At 37.4% G+C, this 20,459-nt stretch overlaps 1 protein-coding gene across 4 annotated transcripts in view; it reads right to left on the bottom strand.

The window, feature by feature from the left end:
• The window catches only part of LOC119789821 (nucleus accumbens-associated protein 2), a 52,351-nt gene that overhangs the window by 9,898 nt on the left and 21,994 nt on the right, over nt 1–20,459 (bottom strand). Inside the window, exons 1-2 of one of the 4 annotated variants that reach the window (XM_038294930.1) lie at nt 1,172–1,376; nt 12–174 (exon numbers count right to left, since the gene is read on the bottom strand). In XM_038294930.1, the coding sequence (XP_038150858.1) occupies nt 12–123 (112 nt within the window). In that variant the 5' untranslated portion in view covers nt 124–174; nt 1,172–1,376. Of the gene's footprint in view, nt 1–11; nt 469–761; nt 985–1,171; nt 1,377–20,459 lie in introns of those variants that run through there. The other 3 variants (XM_038294929.1, XM_038294928.1, XM_038294927.1) reach the window with 3 other exon arrangements.

Genomic DNA, 20,459 nt, shown 5'->3' with positions numbered 1-20,459 from the left:
CAACTTCTCACCTTTGACGAGTATGGATACGTCACAGTGATGTCCCAGCAGTCGCTGCTCATTGAGGGAGCCCAGAACCGTGGCTCCAAAATTCGGGATCTCCACATGGAGCAGCTGGGACATGTTGGCCGGAGGGGAAGAGGAAGATGGGCTTTCAGACTTTCACTCTTCCACCTAAAGAGACATCCGTAAAATCAAAACAAGCTAAACAAAAAACAAAAAAATGTTTGCTGGACATTTTTTCTCTAAAAAATAAAAATAGAATGTTTAGAACAGGAATAGATTTGCTAGAGAGAGAGAGAGAGAGAGCCACTTCTGAGAGGAAGCAAAGACTGAACACTGAGATGAAATTAAGTGAGAAAATGAATACAGTTGAGGGAGAAGTGAGAGGAGTGTGAAAGATAGATGGATATGCGAAGACAGAGGGTGAAAGATTGAGACAGGAGAGGAGGAGGAGGAGCCAAGTCACTCCACAGGACAAAAAACATAAAAAATACAACGCCATGCCTACTGAAACCTCTTAAGGCTATGTTGTTTGACATGACTTTTAATTCCTGGAAACCTGAAGCTCATTCCACGTATCGCTTGTCATGCATGAACAGCAGTTATCCTGCAGCTTGGACTTTGATAGCCTTGACAATAACTTTTTTTTTTCCTCAGCAACAAAACCCACTGAGTACAGACAGATTTTTATGTCATAGTTCATAGATTCTCCTCCGTTTTGCTGATGCTACACCTTTGTCAGCATTCGCTCTCCTTACCTCTCAGATAGACAGATTCTTTATTTTCACATAAATTCGAGACACTTCCTTCTCCAGGAATTCTTGCACCTTCATTACTTCCATGAACCTTGTATCATTGTTTTCTTCTCTCGACCTACCCCCACACACATACATATAAGCAGTAGTTTCATTATTGAGCAATGCTGCAGAGCAGTTTCCAGGAATACAAACTGAAAAAATGTCACCGCCTCTTTAACACACAAACACACAAAGCCTCTCTCTCTCACTCTCTTGCTCACTCACTCTCTCCCACTTCATGAACTCCATACAGAAACACATGCACTCTGGCTTACTTACATAAAAGTGTTCATGCATTCAGAGATACACAGGCACAGGCAATGTAGGCTGCATAAGGATATTAGTTTGTAACCTGGCACCTAAGCACTCACCTGGAGGAAACCAGCACATAACTTTTCCGCTACTAACACGCAGAAATATTGCTCACTGTTAGCCCAGATAGTTCTACGTCTTCTGTTTTAAGCACAGTCAGGAGCAGGACAGATGAGGAGTAGTTACAGACAGTAAGGAGAGCACTCTGTTTCCCCTCCGTCTGGCCGGCTCCCGCTTTCTCCTAAAGTGTCTCTCACAAAAAAGCTTCTCTGACTTTTCCTCTTCCTACCTCCTATCTTTACATCCTCCAAGACCCCATTCTCTCTGCTCGCAGTATGCCTGAGCGCCGTCTGAATGCCTCCTTATCATCATCTCTCCCTGCTTTCTACTCTCCAAGGGCTGAATTCAACAAGTGCTGCTGTACAGAGGGAAGAGAGGAGCTAGAGAATATAGAGGAGATAGAGCGAGAGAGAAGAGCAGGGCGAATCAATGATGAAAGGAGTGGGAGGCTGGGTCGGTGAGTGTGTGTGCATGTGTCTGCGCGCGTGTGTCTGATCAATGCAGTATCTATACGTCGCAGGGAGTGGGAGGGAGAGAAAAACACAGGCTACAGTTACAGACAGAGACGGCGACTGGGCAGGGCGAAAGTCCGAGGGAGGGAGGGGAGAGTTGAGACAGAAAGTCATTTGAGGACAGTACGAGCAGGGAAAGACAATTAGATTGAAGCAACTTCTGCCACATGCCCCTCGACACAGATGTCTATATGGTATGACAGAGGAGAGGGAGGGGAATGACTCAGACAAAAGAGAAATGAGAGAAGCCTGCAGAGGTTGTAAGCGCCGTTAATTAATTAGACACGAAATAGTGAAACTTCTGAAATGCCGGTTTGACGCAAGTCTGGAGAGAATGCATCATTCCTTCGCAAAGCCAGGCATTACTAAACTGGAGGGCTTGAAAAGTTTGCAGAGAGGTGTTTTCCACTTACTGAGACAATAGCAGGGTCCACACACAAAAAAAGATTTTTACTTTTCAGCAAGTGTCGTGTATGTTCTCTGAATCATGCCAGGACATCTCTTGCCAAAACACCCACACACAACACCAGCAAAGCACTGTCTCCACACGAGCCCATTTTTTTCACATGAATTGATAAATTAAATGATTAATTTACACCTCCGCTTTGGTAGCTCTGCTTATTTAGGTGACATTTCTCTGCTTCTGTTGCTTTTTTTGCCAGCACAGGAAAAAAAGCTCCTCCATAGATGTCGCTTGACGTGCATGAGAAGAGAGGAGACGGATGTTGCAGCCCATGACAGGACAACGGCTACAAGAAGCGGAGCAGCTACTAGAGAGGATGCGTACCACAAAAATATGTGTGGGAGGTGAAAAACAAAATGCAAAGATGCTGTGATGGATGAGTAAGAAATTAATTGTTGTATTTGTGTAGACACAGACTGATGAAAGTTTTCACACCTTTATAAAACATTTTCCTATAATGCAACAATAAGTCTAGCTTTTATGGGATTTTAATGCTATAGACCAGAGAAGTAATGTATAATTTCTAAGTCAAAGGAAAAGGACAAATTTCCTGCCAATACCTTGTATAACCAGTGGTCTAAGCAGTGGTCTCATAGATAAAACATTGTGTAGGATCTATACTAAATGTCTATTCCCAAAAGCCAGATATGGAGTAGGTGATTATTTTTTTCCTAAATAAAATAAGGTATCATGTTGGTAAGAGCTAATTGCCAGAAACCCCCAAGCAGTTAACACCTGTAATTGCACAGGGATTTCATGGTTCCCACACGTTAGTCTCTCAATGCTTGAGGCGTCCACATGGCCAAATTACATTGTTTTAGCTTCCATAGTCCACCAAACAGTGTCTACAGACAGAATATCTACACATTGCACCTACTGGTGTGTGTTTGCAAGCATAAACTTCTAGAAATGTCTTCTGATGAAGCCTATAAGTATAGATAGTAAACAGAGATAGTAAATCTCTTGATAATTACGGTCACTCTTTGATTGCACCAAGAGGCTATGCAAAAAGTTAGAATCTGAAGTGTTTTCTATTTCCTCATGAAGTGTGGTGTTGTAAGCCAGTGACTTCCTTACACATAAGGCAAGTTAAATTCAAGACTTTTTAATGCCATTAGAAATAAAAAGTTCAGTCCAACTTCACAACTTCTAAACAAAAAAAAGCTGGTTGAGACAAATTCACCAAAATTTTTATTTTAAGCTCTGACACATAATAACTCAGAATGCTTGAAAATTACACAGTAAAATGATTACCAATATAGAAATGTTAGACATCGTTGGAAAGCTTAGAGTCTCCACAATATAACCACCTAGTTCATTTTATGGACATAGTGAACACCAAAGCACAATTATAGCAGCATGTCAAAATGCAGCATGACAAAGCAGCCACAACAAGCAAGCATGTCTTTATTGCTGCTGTTCAAAAAAGAGTTTATTTTCGAGAATAAAAAAACTCAACTTTGAGTCATGTTTGAACTGATGCAGCTTGGGCTTGATGCAGCTTGGATGTTTTACTCACCCAATTTTAATGTATATATTCAGGAACTAGAAGGTGTTAGCTTTCAAATAATGTATCACACATGTAATTTGGGCTTACAGTTCCTCAGTTATTTGCTTTTCCATTTGGGTATGCAAAATAGGCGAATTTTCCCAGAGATGAGATGGATATTAAGAGGTTAAAATAAACCATTACTATCTGATATCTGTTCCTTCAAATTAAGAAAAAAAAAACACTTTCCATATAGGAAGAAAGCTAAAAAACACACAAATAACAGATATATTTTTAACAACTACTGAACTGAATTCACAAACTTTGTTCTGTTCCCTTCTCAAAGTCCACAATACTTCTGCTTTCATTGTAGGCCCTCCGTCTAACATCATTTAGAGATTTGGTGCTATTGGCGCAATAAATACACCGTGCCTCATATACATTCCCTGGTTTTAGCTATGTAGAAAACTTTTGGCTGGATAGCCAGAATTTTGAATCTACACTTCTACATGTTGTCCAGATAAGAAGTTAGTGGTGCATAACCCCAACGTCTGGCCACAGCATCCTTTTTTATTGGTTCCACTATCGGGATTGAACTAATAATGGTTACAGTAAACTATTCGGGTAAAAGTAAAATAATTATTGTCAATTATTTTCATGATAGATATGATTACAAAAATAAAATCCTATTCATGATATGGTAATAATTTTAATGCCTTCGATTTTTATTAAGGAATTCAATGCCTCCTAAGAGTTTTTAAGGATCTGTGGGAACCCTGTAGTGGTTTGTGCTGTACACGTCCCCCTGGAGCTGGCCAGAATATTTGGTACAAGAGAAAATCTATAGTGTAAAACAGCATCAGATGTTGCGTCCCTGCATCACATTTTCCATGCTGAACCTACGTGTGTAAAGTATAACCGAAGCTTAATGCTGTACCCAGTTCAGCATATGGATCTAAGAACAATGCTTCGTGATCTAAATCCACATAATACCAAGCACTTATCATGGGCCAGGAAATCTAAGTGAACCCTTAGAACATGTTCTGTGTTAATTCTACTACGTTCCAAGGTCCTCCAGCCGTGAAAATGTATCCATAACATAGTATAACGCGGCAATGTCACAAGGGATAAATGCCAGATGAGGTGTCTATCGTCAGAAATGAGTGGACAATGCAAAGGCGTGAACCGTCAGAGGTTTGCTTCAACAAGGTCCATTGGACACCTTGAAGGCCATTGTCTCTCTTATACCATGGTAATTTATGAAAAAATATATTAAATAAATCATTATGCATTGTCAAAGTAACAGAATCTGCCTACAGAACCTTTGCATAAGTCTCTTATAAGACTTCTGAACAGACACCCAACAAATAATCAGAATCAAGTATTCACACAGAACATGGTATTTTTTAAATTTAAATATTTACAGTAACCAGTGTGATAACCTCATACCTTGTCATAATGTAAGTGTTAATCTGTGGTGCACATCACCCTGGTCATCACCAGCGAAAGGATGTGATGGTGAGGAAGCCTTTAAATATTGTGCAGAGTTTAAGATAGCTCATAGAGCTTTTTTTGTATACTGTAAAATATCCTCATGTATAGTTATAACTTACCAACACCAGCATATATATCGTACTGCTTCTGCTTATTTAAAAGTAGGTTACATTGCTCGCCCATGCAGCACTTTCAACTAACCTTGTGAGTCCTAGAGCACCCCCTATCCTGGGACTATATTGTCCCTTCAGGACTAACTAGGTCCACCCCAGGGTCTCCTCCCAGTGGAACATGACTGAAAAAAAGAAAGAAAAAACTGCCATAGGAAGGGACCCTGTAGGTATCCAGATAAGAAATAGCTAAATGCCTAAACTTTCTTTAAAAACAGAGGAGCAGTGGTTTTATACAAAGCTCTGTATAGATTACTGAGTTACTCAGCTAGTCTCTAGAGCTTAGCGTAGACCCCTAAAAAATAAATTCCTTTTATCCAATTGTGTTTGGGATCTGATTTGTTCGGGAGCCATACCTCATGAACATAAGTGAGATTTTGTGGACTGACTCTTAAATCCTGAGCCTGCCTTTGTTACTTGGCAATCTCTCCCAACGATATGCTCAAGAACTGTCCCCATTAAGGAAGAGTCACAGCGCTTGTGTTCCAGTCTGCTAGCTTCGATGTGATTATTTTATTCTTCCTGTCACACTGGCTGCAGTGCATATACAAAAGCTCCCGCAAGGCATAAGGGGAGCAGAACCTGATATCTGCATGAATATGCCGCATTTTCAACCTCTGTCCTGGTGTCCCAAAACCTAAAAAAATCTCCTATATTTGACTTGGTCAGATTATGAAAAGTCAAAAAATATCTAAACTCAACAACCGTTTATAAATATAAAAAAGCAGAGATTCATGCCGCGCTGGCTGCCAGTCAAAATACAAAGAAGCACCCCACTTCATGACCCACCTCCACACCATTTTCTTAAAATAGAACAGATAAAAGATTTCAATAAAGATCGCATAAAAAAAAAAAAAAAAAAAACGCAGTTACAACAAACTGTGAAACAGTTTACTACTGGTTGGGACTGGTTTTTCTAAAGTTTGCCAAGGATTTTTTTCCATCTTCAATTTGATAAAGGGGAAGCACGATAAGCTCTGAAATTGAAATGTTTTATTGATTGTCCAAGCCTTCACCACTTTCTATATAGACACCGTTTTCAAACATGGCTAACCTGGCAGGAATACCTTTAAATTTACAGAGATTTTACTTTGTATTTTTCCCTCTCTCTTCCCGTCATGACATTGCCACTGATTTGCTACGTAGATTTGATCAAAATAGACTAGGGTCAATCTTGGTAGGAGGTAGACTAGCGCAGTTGCAGAGGATCGTGTGTAGTCTGACAAGCCACATGCATTTTTAATGAGCTCTAAGTGCCACAACCTCATAGAATCCGATTTTCCATATGATTGGACACTAAAATGTGTCTGGTGTGTTCAGGCCTTCACTGCACATTAGTAAATGCCCAATCCATCCATCCATCCATCCATCCATCCATCCATCCATCCATCCATCCATCCATCCATCCATCCATCCATCCATCCATCCATCCATCCATCCATCCATCCATCCATCCATCCATCCATCCATCCTTTACTCCTACAGTCATAAACCGTTGCCTCATATTAAAGTCTTACTTTGACAGGACCAATTTAACATTAATGTGCTTTGATTACGCCACTTCACCATAAGTCAAACTTATGGTCACTCTGCTTGCTTTTGAGTCTCAATTATTTTTGGTCGCCCCAGCAGTTTCTAAAATATATTTCAAAAGCTTCCTATCCATTCCCAGGAAAGGCCTTTCCAGAACATGTTGCTACCATCTTCTCATTGCCCAGTTGATAAGGTATGTTCAGGGTGACTCATATGATCGCATTTTACATGCATTCCAAAAAATTTTGTTTTGGTCACATCTAAGCAGAGCAGGCTTTTCTTGTTTTGCTGTGCTTCCTACATTGATTGCAACTCTATTAAAGGATACTTTTTTCGGCTTTGTCTTTACTCACCACCCTTATATAATGACCAGATTAATTAAGCGGAAAAAACCTAGATTCCCTCTCATCAGATTCTTCCACTATACCATTTGATCTCTGCAGCTCCTTTGGAGTTACTATTGACTGTTGTTCTAATGAATGTTCTCCCTGCCCCACCCATCAGTTAGGATTGATGGCAATGCATTGGTAGGCTTGCAGCACCACAATACATCTACAGATTTCTTTTTTTGCACTGTAAACAAAAGTTATTTTGTACTTGCATAAAATCTGAGCATGATGAAAACAGCACTAACACCTTTTTGACGAGATGAGAGCAAACATGACCTTCAAAATCTCATTCCACGTTTTTACCTTTGAATATAAAACGTTAAAAAATAAACAAAAATCTGACAAAGAGAACTTTTACATCTGAGTGCCTCCCCTAAAAAGTGTAAAGACACAGTCCTTTCACTCTCTGCCAAAGAAACCTCAGGTAGAGAAAGTTGCACAAAAAACTGCGCAAACTTTTACTCTTCAGTTGCAGCGGAAACATGAAAGTGAAGATATCACTGAGGGTTGAATACAGTGAGTCAGTGAGTTTGAGCTTCGCCACAGCAGTGTGTGATATCTGCACGCCACATATAGGCACACATGAGTGAGCACTCACAAAAAAAGCCCTGTGTAAACGCAGGAGAGACAAATCCGCAAACACGCTAATGCAAACAGACATAAACTCAGTCCCCTGCTCTCACATACACACAGTCAGGTAATCTCCCCATGCACACTCAGCAATACACATTCTATTTGTCTGTGTTTCTGTCCCACTGGGATGCTGCCAGACTGCTTGTCCACCAGTCTGTCCGTTGGTTATTGTTACTATTGTGTCCTTACATTGCCTCTTGCCCCCTCCGCCTCCCCCTTTTCCTACCCTTTCCATCCTGCATACCACATACCCACTGTCTCTCTGCCAATTAATGCACACAGGGCTGCATTGCAGTGAGGTTGGCGCGTGCCACAGCAGCAAGCACAGTACAGAGTCTACAGACATGCATGTACGTGCCAGCCAGGCAGAGCGTGAGGGACGGGATGGAGGGAGGGAGGGAATGGTGGAGGGGGTGGGGGTAGGAGCAGGGAGGGAAAAGAGGAAGAGTGGAGAGAGAAAGCGCAAAGGAGAGTGAGCAGAGAATATGTTGAGTCAGGCAGACAGGACAGTGGAGTGCCACATAGTACATATACACAAACATATAGCACCATATTTATGTAAATGTATGCATGAATGAATCTGAAATAGTCACATGGATACAAAGGAACATGTGAAATGTAAAAATATTGAGGTGCACATTTTCACAAGCATTAACGTGCAAATTCAAACCTTCCGTTGCCTGCATTAAATATAGACCTTGGACGGCACTAATTTTACACACAGATACACACACTATATATGTGTATATATTCTAGACAGATGGGAAAGCATTAACAAATGTGTGCCTCACGGAAAAAAAACTTGTGTCCCCATTTTCCTCTTAGAGTTTGCATTTGCATCTTAAACTTTCTGACACACCAAGGCCTGTTTTTACAATAATCATTTATGCCTGTCAGACTTCTTCCACTCATTTTTAAAAATTAATTTTGTTTGTTTTTTTAGAAATCTGAAATGCTATCCTGGTTGCATTTTCTCTGCCTTATTTGAAATGCATTGCATCAATTTGCAATAAATGATTCATACCTATACACACAGTGTTATTAAGCATAGCAGCAAGTCCTGCCTAATTTGAATGACAGGAACACACCAAATGATCTTCCAGATGGCAAAAAAAAAAAAAAAAACATAAAAACACATGCATGATCACACATAACCTTGCAGATTTTAATAACCAGTTCTACTCCAGCTGCATAAATGACAGTAGGGAAGGGTTCCTTAATGTTGGTCCTTCAAGTCTGGTGTCTTCAACCAATTAGATGAGTCTCTGCTTCCACACCTGACACAAATGCTTGAATTACCTCCTCAGCATGTAATCAAGGTTTTCAGAATCCTGTTAATGATCTGTGTATTTGACTCAGGTGTGTGGAAGCGGACACACATCTAAAAAGGAAGCAGACAGCGGACCTTGAGGAGCCCTGCGATAGGGATTAAGCACAAACTCAAGTTAGAGTCCTTTTTGGGCCACTTGGAACAATTCAAGTGAGTTTAATGACAACAAAGTGGGTTTCCCCACAAAGGAGACAATGAAAACCAAAGCACAACTTGAGGAATTTAACTCCAAGGCACAAAAAAGTAATCGCAAAGATTAATGTCTCAAGTCAAGCAAAAGAACCGAGCAAACCGAGTGAAAAGTTTCGTCTCAGCCCAGACAAAAGCAGAAGCCTCTATTCTTGCTTATGTTGCCTCTATACAATCTCAATATGAACAGTCCCCTCGTTATAAATATTCAGATCCTGCAGTTGTTCTCATGTCTAAAGTGTACCAGACAACAGATTCTATCCACGTTGAGACGGCAACGCTCCCTGGCAACAGTTCTACCAATCGGGAACAAGCGTCTGCCTGAGTCTGTCTGAGTATCATTATGGGATGTTGTGAGGGAGCGAGAAAGAGAGAGAGAAAATGCTTCTTGCCATTCCTTATAGTGTCTGTCTATAGAGCTGCTGGGTGAAGTTGTCTCCACACAGCTGGGTTTGAAAAAAAAATATTTTTCTTGAAAAAATAAACATTATTTTCTATGATTCATGCACTTACGTAACAAAGAGACAACTATGAAATGATTTGTTGTGGGCAGAACATTGTCTGCTATCTCTCCACTTGCATTCACTCAATATGCACCAATTATATGCACTGACGATGTGGGCTTATCTAGTGTCTGAAAAGAAAAAAAGAAGGACTGACTTTCTGTTTAAACCCATTGAGGAATGTCTCAGACGATCATACTAGGACTATAAATTCACTTTTAAAAAGCAATGTCAGCATGAGTTTTATATTACCATCAATCACCACATTACCTTAATCAAATTGTTGTTTTTCTGTCTTGATTGAAATCCTAGCTGAGTGGATCTCTATCTAATTCATAGGGTTATAATATTTATATAGTTATCTTTGTTTTATCTGGACTATACTGTTAGGAAGCACAGTTATAAAGATACTGTGTTATGGTAACTGGGTGTGTCTCTGTTCCTCCGTCACATAGAGATTATTTTTTCCAGCATTTTATGGTCATTACACTGTAACAAGTACAGTGCAATGAAATTCACTCGCTGCATTTAACCCATCCCCTTGGGGAGCAGTGGGCTACCATTGTGTGGAACCCAAAGTGTAGGCTGTGGGGATCGAACCAGGTACTTGCAACCCTCTCAGAGCGCAAGCGCACTGCTCTAACCACTAGGCCAACACCAACATCATACTCTAAAATATGTGGGTTTTTTTTTTACTATTCTATCCAGTTTGATCAGATGAATGAATAAGTACTGCAACTTTAACAGTTGGAGTAAAACTTTGGATTTCTCTGGATTTTAAAAGCTTGCTTAAAAATGTTTTTCCACCTCCGGTAACTAATGGCAAAAATGTTATAAAATGGCTAAAATACATAAAATATGAGACAGATCACCAGGTAACATAACTTCAAAGCTCAATTCAGTCCTGTTCAATGTTTCATCCAGGTGGTTTTGTTTCCGGATACCAACTTTGGTTGTGCGGTTATGCAGATTTGCATGGCTATGAACAAATGGGATCAAACATTTATTATAATTTTTTATTTTTGTTGCATCTCCTCAAAATTATAGCACACTAATGTTGAACGAGTGCTTTACAGCCATAGAGAAACTGTAAAGAAACGGGATTGCCAGATTCTTCCCCAACTAACTAATCAAGAATCCATTAAACATGTTTTGCAGACTTCTGTGGTTTCCTATTGGAGGCGGTTAGTCATCACTAGTGCAGAAAAGAGGCAGCCTCTTTTTTTAGAGAAACAATGGTGAATTTTGAAAACATTGAAAAAATAAGTTTGAGTCAAAGATGAAATCTGAAGATTAAAATCTACAGGTATGTATATATAAGGAAGAGTTAATAACACATCTAGCATAGGAGATGAGATTTCAGACTTCTATTTTGCACAGCCAAGGACCTCTTTTCTACAAAATAGAGGAATTGTCAAAAGTAATTGATTGTCAGCTGGACCAAAGTGCAGACAGGAACTTGGGAACAGCATGATAAGTAATTTGAATAAATTAAATGATATATTTAAGTGACTAGACTTGAAACAAAGACAGGGAAACAGAAAAACAGAGCATTGGCTTGGAACCAAGTAAAAGCAAATTCCAGCAGAAGGAAAACCAACACTTTAAAAAACAGAAGAATGTAACAAGATAGGAAGGGTAAGCAAGTGAGTAACAGCTGAGGAGAACTAAGACAGAAAGAGAGCCAGCAAAAAATACTTCAAAAACTATGATATAATATTGATTGACTAAAAAGCCAACACTAAGAATATAAACAACTATTAAGGACACATAGACATTTAAAGAAGCTAAAAAATATTAACTCTATTGGGTCATGACAGAGCTGGGTTTAAAATTCACAATCTGCAATCAGTGAAGGACCTTTTGGAATACACATTATTTTTCAACCTCCCATGATGGCACACAGCAGGGCCGCATTACTTGGTGTCTGATCATAAAAGCCTTATCACTCGTTGAGGTCAACAGTTTGTCAGTCTCAGTATTCTAAGAACTTACGACTTATTTATCTTCCTTTGATTTCTTCCCTCTACTTGGTATCTGCAATAGTGCCATACAAGCAACTAAAACAGACATTGAGTACCTTAATGCTTTTGTAATCACATCTTTGCCTTTCTTTGTCAAATCAAACAACATAACATTGCAACCAGAGAATGGACTCTTTCTTACCTCAAAATAAAACTTTTGATGTAAAGAAGGACCATAAAGCACTCACCTTCACGTACAGGGTTTATAATAATAGCCAACACTTCTTCACTGGAAGACACAACATTCTTTGAGCAACTGGATAGCATGTTGCAAGGCAAATATTACCTTAATTCAAAAATACAATCATATTTCTATATTACAGATTTCATAGCATGACAATACAGAGTTCTATGGTTAATTCACAAGTCATCGTATAAAGGATCCATAAAAACATAAACCTACATTGACAGATAGATATGCTGATCGCAACTTCTTGCAGGGCAAATTCCACCTAGAGGAGAAATATGGTGGCTTAAAAAAAAAAAACCAAGAGGTTGAAAAGTTACTGATACAAAGGAAACTCGCATCTTGATTGTTTTGGATTGAATTTCGAGTACTAAATTCATGATTTTGAATCACTCCTCTGTTGCATTGTTGAATCTTGAGATCCAAAAGTTATAAACGGGATACAAGAAACGTTACTTTTGCTCAATTGAACCAGGAATCATGATGTACAGCAGAAAGGTAAATTACCTGCAATTACACTGCACTCAGTCATTTACCCATTCACGGTAAGCTTCATTGTAGCTACAGTGCTCTTAGGCAGACTGACTGATGCCCTCTCCTCAGAGTCAGGGATTAGTGAAATGCAGGACCTGGTGAGTCTAATCAAAAGGGAAGTTGAAAAGGGGCTATGGGGGACTAAATAATAATAATAATAGAAGTTTATTGATCTCACACTAGAGAAATTTACCTCTGCGTTTAACCCATCCCCTTGGGGAGCAGTGGGCTGCCATTGTGTGGCGCCCAGGGAGCAGTGTGGAGTTAAGGGTCTTTCTCAGGAACCCAGAGTGGAGGCTGTTGGGATCAAACCGGGTACTTACAACCTTCTCAGAGCACAAGCACACTGCTCTAACCACGAGGCCAACACTCCCCCAAGATAAGGACAAAGATGAATGAAAAGGATAAAGAAAGTCAAAGGAGAGTAAATGGTTTTAAACAAAAAAGGTTTTAAATTAAATAAATAGCTTTAGTCCAAGAAAACAAAAAGCGGATTGAAACACACCCAAAGCTTGCAATGTCATGGAAAAATGTAAAGACAAAAAAACCAACCATGCATATTTTGATTTACTACTTATACAGAATTTAGTTTGACCTTCAGATTCTTCTGTTTTTCTACTTTTTGGGGGGATAAATTAGGATAAGGACTCAAACTGCCACTATTTTTTCAATCCCTTCATGTATCATGTGTTGCCTGAGGACAGCAGTTGTTCTGAGTTGATTAAAGTGTCTGCCAGAGCCAGTTAAATCTCCGAACCACATGAAAGCAAGAAAATTTTCCATCAATTAAGAAAATTTTCATAATCAAAAAGATCAAGAACAAGTTTTGAATAAAACAAAGTTGTGGCTATAAAAAGCTGAATCCAATGAGTATTTTGTCACAGATTAAACAAGATAAAATGTAAAGAAATAAGTTAAATAAGTTATTTTGACTTTGAGAGGTTCTCTAGAGGCAAATACATTGCTGATGATTGCCACTCAGTATTATTTAGAAAATCAATTATTTGGGTACCAACTTGGAGCAGACTTCAGAGCATTTTCCAATAAACGATGGCAGACACTTAGACGTCAACCCAAATACACCTGAACATACATGACAGCTTGCGGGCACACAAGGGAAAGTTGAACAAAGTGACAGTGAAGTGGGAGATGGACTGAAGGGTACATGAGAGCAATCTTTAATGAAAGAAGAGACAAGGTGACTCAAAAGGAGGCAAAGAAAGAATACAAGGAGATAGAAAGAGGTAGTGGGAGTGGAGGATGTTCGTAGAAAACAAGAAAAGAGAAGCTGACATAGCAGAGTCACAGAGAAAAAAGTTAGAAAAAGAAAAGGGAAATGAGGGAATGTCACACAGTAAAATAAATCTTAAAAAGAGTTGAGAAACTTATTTGATAGCAAGAAATATTTCAAAAAGCAGGGTAAGTTCAATTTGCCAATAACTTCTGGGGGGGGACAGTTTAAGCTGGTCTGTAGTATAATGAGATTAAAACTATGAAGAGTCATATAGAAACCGTATTGATTTGGGGGAATAATTTGTATGACCAAAAATAAATAAAGCCAAAAAATGTGGCATGAGAACAGAAGGTAAACTGTTTTTGTAATCTCGAGCACGTATTGCAGCACCACAGGGGCCAGCGGTGCGTTCCAGTTTGTGGCAACACATCGTACGGGGATATTTTAAACCATTATTAACACAAGACCAAAAACTCCCCAAAGTTGCAGCTTCAAGGGAAGCCGTACGTAAGCAGCACAGAAAGAAAAGCAGGGAAGAGAAATCCCACCACTCGTAAAATAAATGAGAAAATACGAATTGCCCATTTTTGCCTGTGCTAGCACATGGATAATAAGGACACTATATAAGGCATGATCGCCATGTGACATCGCTGTTAGGGGCTCACAGCTGCCATGTGACTGTTAGGTCTGAAATAAATATATATATATATATATATATATATATATATATATATATATATATATATATATATATATATATATATATATATATATATATATATATATATATATAAAATATATATATATATATATATATATAAAATATATATATATATATATATATATAAAATATATATATATATATATATATATATATATATATATATATATATATATATATATATATATATATATATATATATATAAAATATATATATATATATATATAAAATACATATATATATATATATATATATATATATATATTAAAAAATATATATAAATTTATATATAAAAAAATACACACTGCACAAATGAGCCTCAGAGACTTTAGGTGATCTTCTGATATGGATTTCTGGTTCTGTTCAAGTTTTCACTTTGGGTTTTAGTCACACTTTGATTTAAGTTATTTTCTAGTTATTTAAGTCCTGATGTATTTCTTGGTTACACTCTGTTTCCCCCCTAGTGCCTGTCTCCTTCCCCCCAGCCCCCTTCTAGCTACTTCTGTACACACCTGCTCCAAATCAGTTGATTACTCCATACATTGTTCTGTCTGCCATATATACTCCTCCACTGCAGTTACTCTTTGATGGATTCTCTTTATACCCAATGATCTCTATTTATTCATTAGATTGCTGATAGACCGTTGGTAGTTCATGGTGCTGTGAAGTCAACAGTCACCATAATGGTACTCCCTAGTTATACTGGTCCGAATGTAAACAAACAACGATGATATTCTGAAGACATATAATACAAATCTATTACAACAATATAAGTGTTAACAAACACTCAATAATGTGCCAAAAGTGCTGAATTGATGATGCACATGTAATATACTGTACATGTATTGATTACTTAAATTGTTATTGTAGTGACATTAAAATACAGGCTTTTTTATGCCGCGACTCAATGAAAGTGGGGAGTACCAAGATGGTGGCAGGTGACTTCTGTTTTTTTGGTCTATCAACAATCCAGTGAATAAATAGAGATCAGTGTTCATACCCAGGCACGTTCCACAAGGAGGAGGCCCAGGGGGACACCCAGTACATGCTGGAGGGACTATGTTTAACGGCTGGCCTGGGAGCGCCTTGGGATTCCCCCAGAGGAACTGGCCCAAGTAGCTGGGGAGAGGGACGTCTGGTCTCTACTGAAGCTTTTATCCCCGCAACCCGACCACCGATAAGCGGAAGAAGATGGATGGATGGATGTTCATACCCTCCTGAAGCTCTATGTTCTCCCTGGTTCTGGGCCCTCTGTTTTCTAGTTAGTTATTTCTGGATTTATGCTTTTGTTGCCGCCAGTCTAATTAAATCTGGATGAAACCTCCTCAGCTTCTTTCTCTACATTTGGTTCCTCTATAAACCTCCATTCAACTTGACCCTTTATTTAATGGTGGAACACAAAATGATGCAACTGAGCATCTCTCTTTTGTCAGCAAATAGAATAATGCTCTGCCTACCTTTACCTATTTTTGTAACCCTATATTTTCTTAATCTATTAAGTATCAAGAAATTGTTATTGCATATTGCCCTGTTGTAAACTAAAAAGAATGATTACTGTGGTACTTGTAAGCTTGGCAGGAATTTAGCAAGGGCTTCAGGTTTAGAGAAGTTTATGTCTCCCATTATACATATATTTTTTATGTTATGTAGCTTAGTACATCTAAAAAGTTCAAATCCCATATAAGTGTGAGTTGTTTTCATTTTGAAATTTTCATATAAACAACAAAAATCTCACTATTAAAGAACAATAATGTCAATGACAAAAGAAGTAAATAAGTTTAGTAGTTAGGCTCAAAAGCTTTCAATTTAGCCAATTCTGGAATTTATAAAGGCTTTCCATTTTGGAGAAAACATTTTAATGTAAACTATTGCTCTTATCTTTTATACAATGCAATGAAAAGAAATTCAATCATTTGTTATTAGGACAATAGAACAAAAACAGTTTAAAGAGTGTTTTATAAAAAGGTTAATTAATGCCTACAATCTGGCCCTTGGTTTGCACATCAGTCACTCATGATAACTGCCTCCATATAAACATATGCCGTCAAGCAGAGCTGAGTTTGGATTCAGCTTAAACACGAGGATCCATTAGCAAAGTTAGCTCAATCAGAGGACAAATATACAGATCAAGGTCTAGTTACATTAAATGTCTTTTTTCTGTCATTTTTTTCTTATGTCATACAATATGTAATATTCCTCTGGTTTTTTTTTATTTTTATACATAAACCAGCAGGATATCTTCATTCCCTTTAAATGCACTCCAGAAAACTCCTCAGTATCGGGTAAGGACTTCATTTAAGCACATGTAAATACCAGAGGGATCAAGGGTGGGTTGGAATCATGGTTTCTTTCTCCTTTCAAAACAAAGCGAATATTGCAAGTCAGAATTAGGTTGTAAATCTCTTATTTAGGTCTGATAGATTGATAAACTCTTGGTAAATCAATGGAATTCAGTCAGTTTAGATAACAGCTTAAAATGTTGTCTCCTCTTAATACCCTAAGGGGGTATAAATAAATTTCTGCCTGACAAAAACACACAAAAGTAAATCACTTATAGCCTCACAGCTATTAGATTTAAGAAGTAACTTTTGGTACGTCTGTAAAGGTAAGATGTCACAGAATGGTTTTCTGGTGTCAGCACCATTGTAGCTTTGACCCTGCCTGAAATATTAGGGACAAAATACAAAATATTTAGCATTTTTTGAACCTTTTCTTTGAAATAAACATTGCAAAACACTACCAAAATATTATTTATAGCACAAAAAAGTAGTACAGACTTTTAAATCTAAATGTTGTGTAAAAATATACCAAATTTGGACTCAATCAGATGAATCATATTTATTTTAGAATGGTATTAGTGAGAAATTTCTTAGGCAGAGAGGCCATTTTGGCACATTTATCCAAAAATGTCACCAAACTGTGCCAAATGTGTTTTTTACATCAATACTGGGGGTTTGTTAAAATTACGAGGGAACGTAGCAGCTGGACCCACCGGTGGGTTCGTAGGGTTCTAGGGGTTAAACTTCTACTGAATGTTTAAAATGTATAAACCACACAGACAAGAACATGTTAGAGAGGTAGAAAAACTACACAAATTAACTAATGATAAAATATTAACCATTGACAGTTTGATGAAAATAAATATTTTCATCAAAGGAAATATTAGGTGGTTAAAATTTAAAACAGATTTAAAACATACACTACAAGTACAGGTAATTTACAATTTAAAAAAAATGAATAAAGTGCTTCTTCATTGGTTAAGATGTTGTACAGTTCTATAATAAAAAATAAAAAAAACACCTTAGAATTTATTCAACAGTTCTTACTCACAGAACTATGTGCCTGTAAACAGAAATGCCTAAAACAACGTGAACTAAACATGACACATGCCTTGCCCTTGGCCCCACAATTAGGATGTTGCAGCTCTGCCTTGTGACTCTGTTTTGACAAGGGCATCAGTTTTACTCTTTGGGGGGAAGCTTTGGTGTGCATCTCAAAAGAGCTCATTTCCAAACACTGCAGGGAGCGTGTTAGATTTACAAAAGAGATAAGTGGCTGTACAGTTCTTGATGCCTGCTTTTAGAAGCTTGATAATTTATTTCAGCAAGTACGCTTACGAAAGCAGGTGTGCCGTTGTTCCTAGCATGCAACAGCACAAGACAGCGGATAATCAAGAACACAAAGAGACACTGAATTTTTCACACGTCTAATTTGTTTTATATATAAAAAAACACATACACACAATTCAAACTGACTTATTCTTGTCGATAAGAGCTTAATTGTTTCCATAAGTAACCATAAACTGTCAATGGTTGAACATTAATTAAATACATGAGTTTAGGCAACAATATAAAAAATATCTCTAATTCCAAATATTTGCCTGGTTTTAAAGTGACATACAGGAAAACAAAGCCTCACAGCAAACAAAAATGTCACATATACAAAAACCTTAAACTGCATTTAGGTTTAATTGTTTTAAAATAATCTAACACAGATTTTTTTACTGCAGTAAAATGAGCAATAAGTATTTATAGGATAGGAAGACTTACCTTCCTATCCTCCTCTTAACATCTTATTGTTCAAGTGTATTTTTTTAGTTACTGCTGACTGCATATATCTTGGTATTTTTTCACTTGTTATAACCAGTGAACATTTGCCCTAATCTAATTGTGTTGCCATTTTCTCATTTTGAGAAGAAGCTATAAAATAAGGCTAGTCTGAGAGTCATATCTACATTTCAACAAACAAAGAAGTTGTGGATCACAAATCAGAAGGTTCTAGAAACTCACATTTCTTTCTTAGAACATTTAATATACAACAAGTAATGCTTCAGTTCAATTTATTTTGTGTAGGGTCAATACAAATCATAAATAACTAATCTAATCAAATAAAATAATTTAATTTAAAAAAAAGGTTGCAACAGTGAATTTCTTAGTAGCAATAATTACTTAATGTGGCATGATCTTCCCACTAAATAAAGGTAACTAAAACAGATGCAGATTATTTTGTCATTCTATTGACATTTTTTCTGTTTCAGGTTATGTTGCTTTAACAAAAGCTAAATATACTTTATAGCTTTATAGTTCTTACATTTTATAAGAGAAATTGCTTTGGCTGTTAAGGTCGAAACTGTGATTGACATTTTCCAAATTACCTTCACAACTTAGTTGCAACATGACATCTATCAGCTCAAATCACAACCAAGAAAAAGCCCCTAACTCTCTAATCAAGGTAAGAAACACAAAGACATGCCTAAGAGGAAGTATAGTGTGGCGAAAAATCTAATAAAACAGTGTTGTCCTTTGCTGAGCTGTTTATCTTATAGTGCATATCTCTTTTACTAAGAAAAAAAAGAGAAACAAACAAACAAAACAGCTCATCCTGAGACAAAGTGGGCATGAGCTGGCCTGCTGAATGTCACTGAGTGTCTCCCAGGGACCACAATTGGGTTAGATGTCACAGGAAGTCTGTGTTTTTCATTGCTTTGCATCAGCTCATGGTGCATGAAGTAGTGTTACATACAAAAAGTCCACAAAAGACCCTTTAAAGGTGTTATCACTTTGGAGAATCACAAAGCGAGAGGTTTATAGCCAAATGTTGAGCTGCCCGTAATAGTAAAAACTTTCCCTTTGGTTTTATTTTTCAGTTATCAGTTCAAATGTGTGATGGGCTACTCAAATCAAACTAGCGTATTTAAACTGCTCTACCCAACAAGAGGCTAGGAACATTTTCATGCTTTCCTATTACAGGCTTTCATGTTTTCAGACCTGAACTGATTTGTTCAAAAGTCAACTAATATTTTTTTTAAACTTCTTGATTAAAAAAAAAAAAAAAAAAAAACATTGTTAAGAGAAGGATAACTTTGAGTAGTCTAACCAGCCTTTTTCAGCTTTCATGACTAACCTCACCTTAAGGGGTCTAAAGGCAAAAACACTCAAAAAAAGGTTGTTTTTTTTCAAAACAGATTTGAAAAAGTGTATTTAAATGTAAATTTGTTTTTTACTTTATTTTATATTCATTTTTATCCATTTTAATTTTTAAATTTTAATTTTATAGATTTAGAATAACCCAGTTTAACATGGACTTGTCCTCCTTTATTTTAGTTCTATCTAATTTATGCTAAGATAAAATTGATGAAAACGGGCTTTGAAAATAATTGGACTTGCAATAAAATCCCAAATGAACAAATCCCATTTTCAAATGGCTAGGGAATGCAATTTTGATGGCAATACATTTAACAATAGCAAGACACTGATTTTTTCTCTCCTGCCCTTTAGGGGGTAGTACTTTATTATGCCTAAAGTGGGGTTTTCCTTCAACACACAAAGGGAACATAGAGTTGCAGCTAGCACATAGATCCATGTATGAAGGTAAAGGTTAG

This window comes from Cyprinodon tularosa, unplaced genomic scaffold (assembly GCF_016077235.1).
Source record: "Cyprinodon tularosa strain WSP-4 unplaced genomic scaffold, ASM1607723v1 ctg349, whole genome shotgun sequence".
NCBI lineage: Eukaryota > Metazoa > Chordata > Actinopteri > Cyprinodontiformes > Cyprinodontidae > Cyprinodon > Cyprinodon tularosa.
Note: the sequence above shows the minus strand (reverse complement) of the source record. Positions and strands in the feature narration are given on the sequence as shown.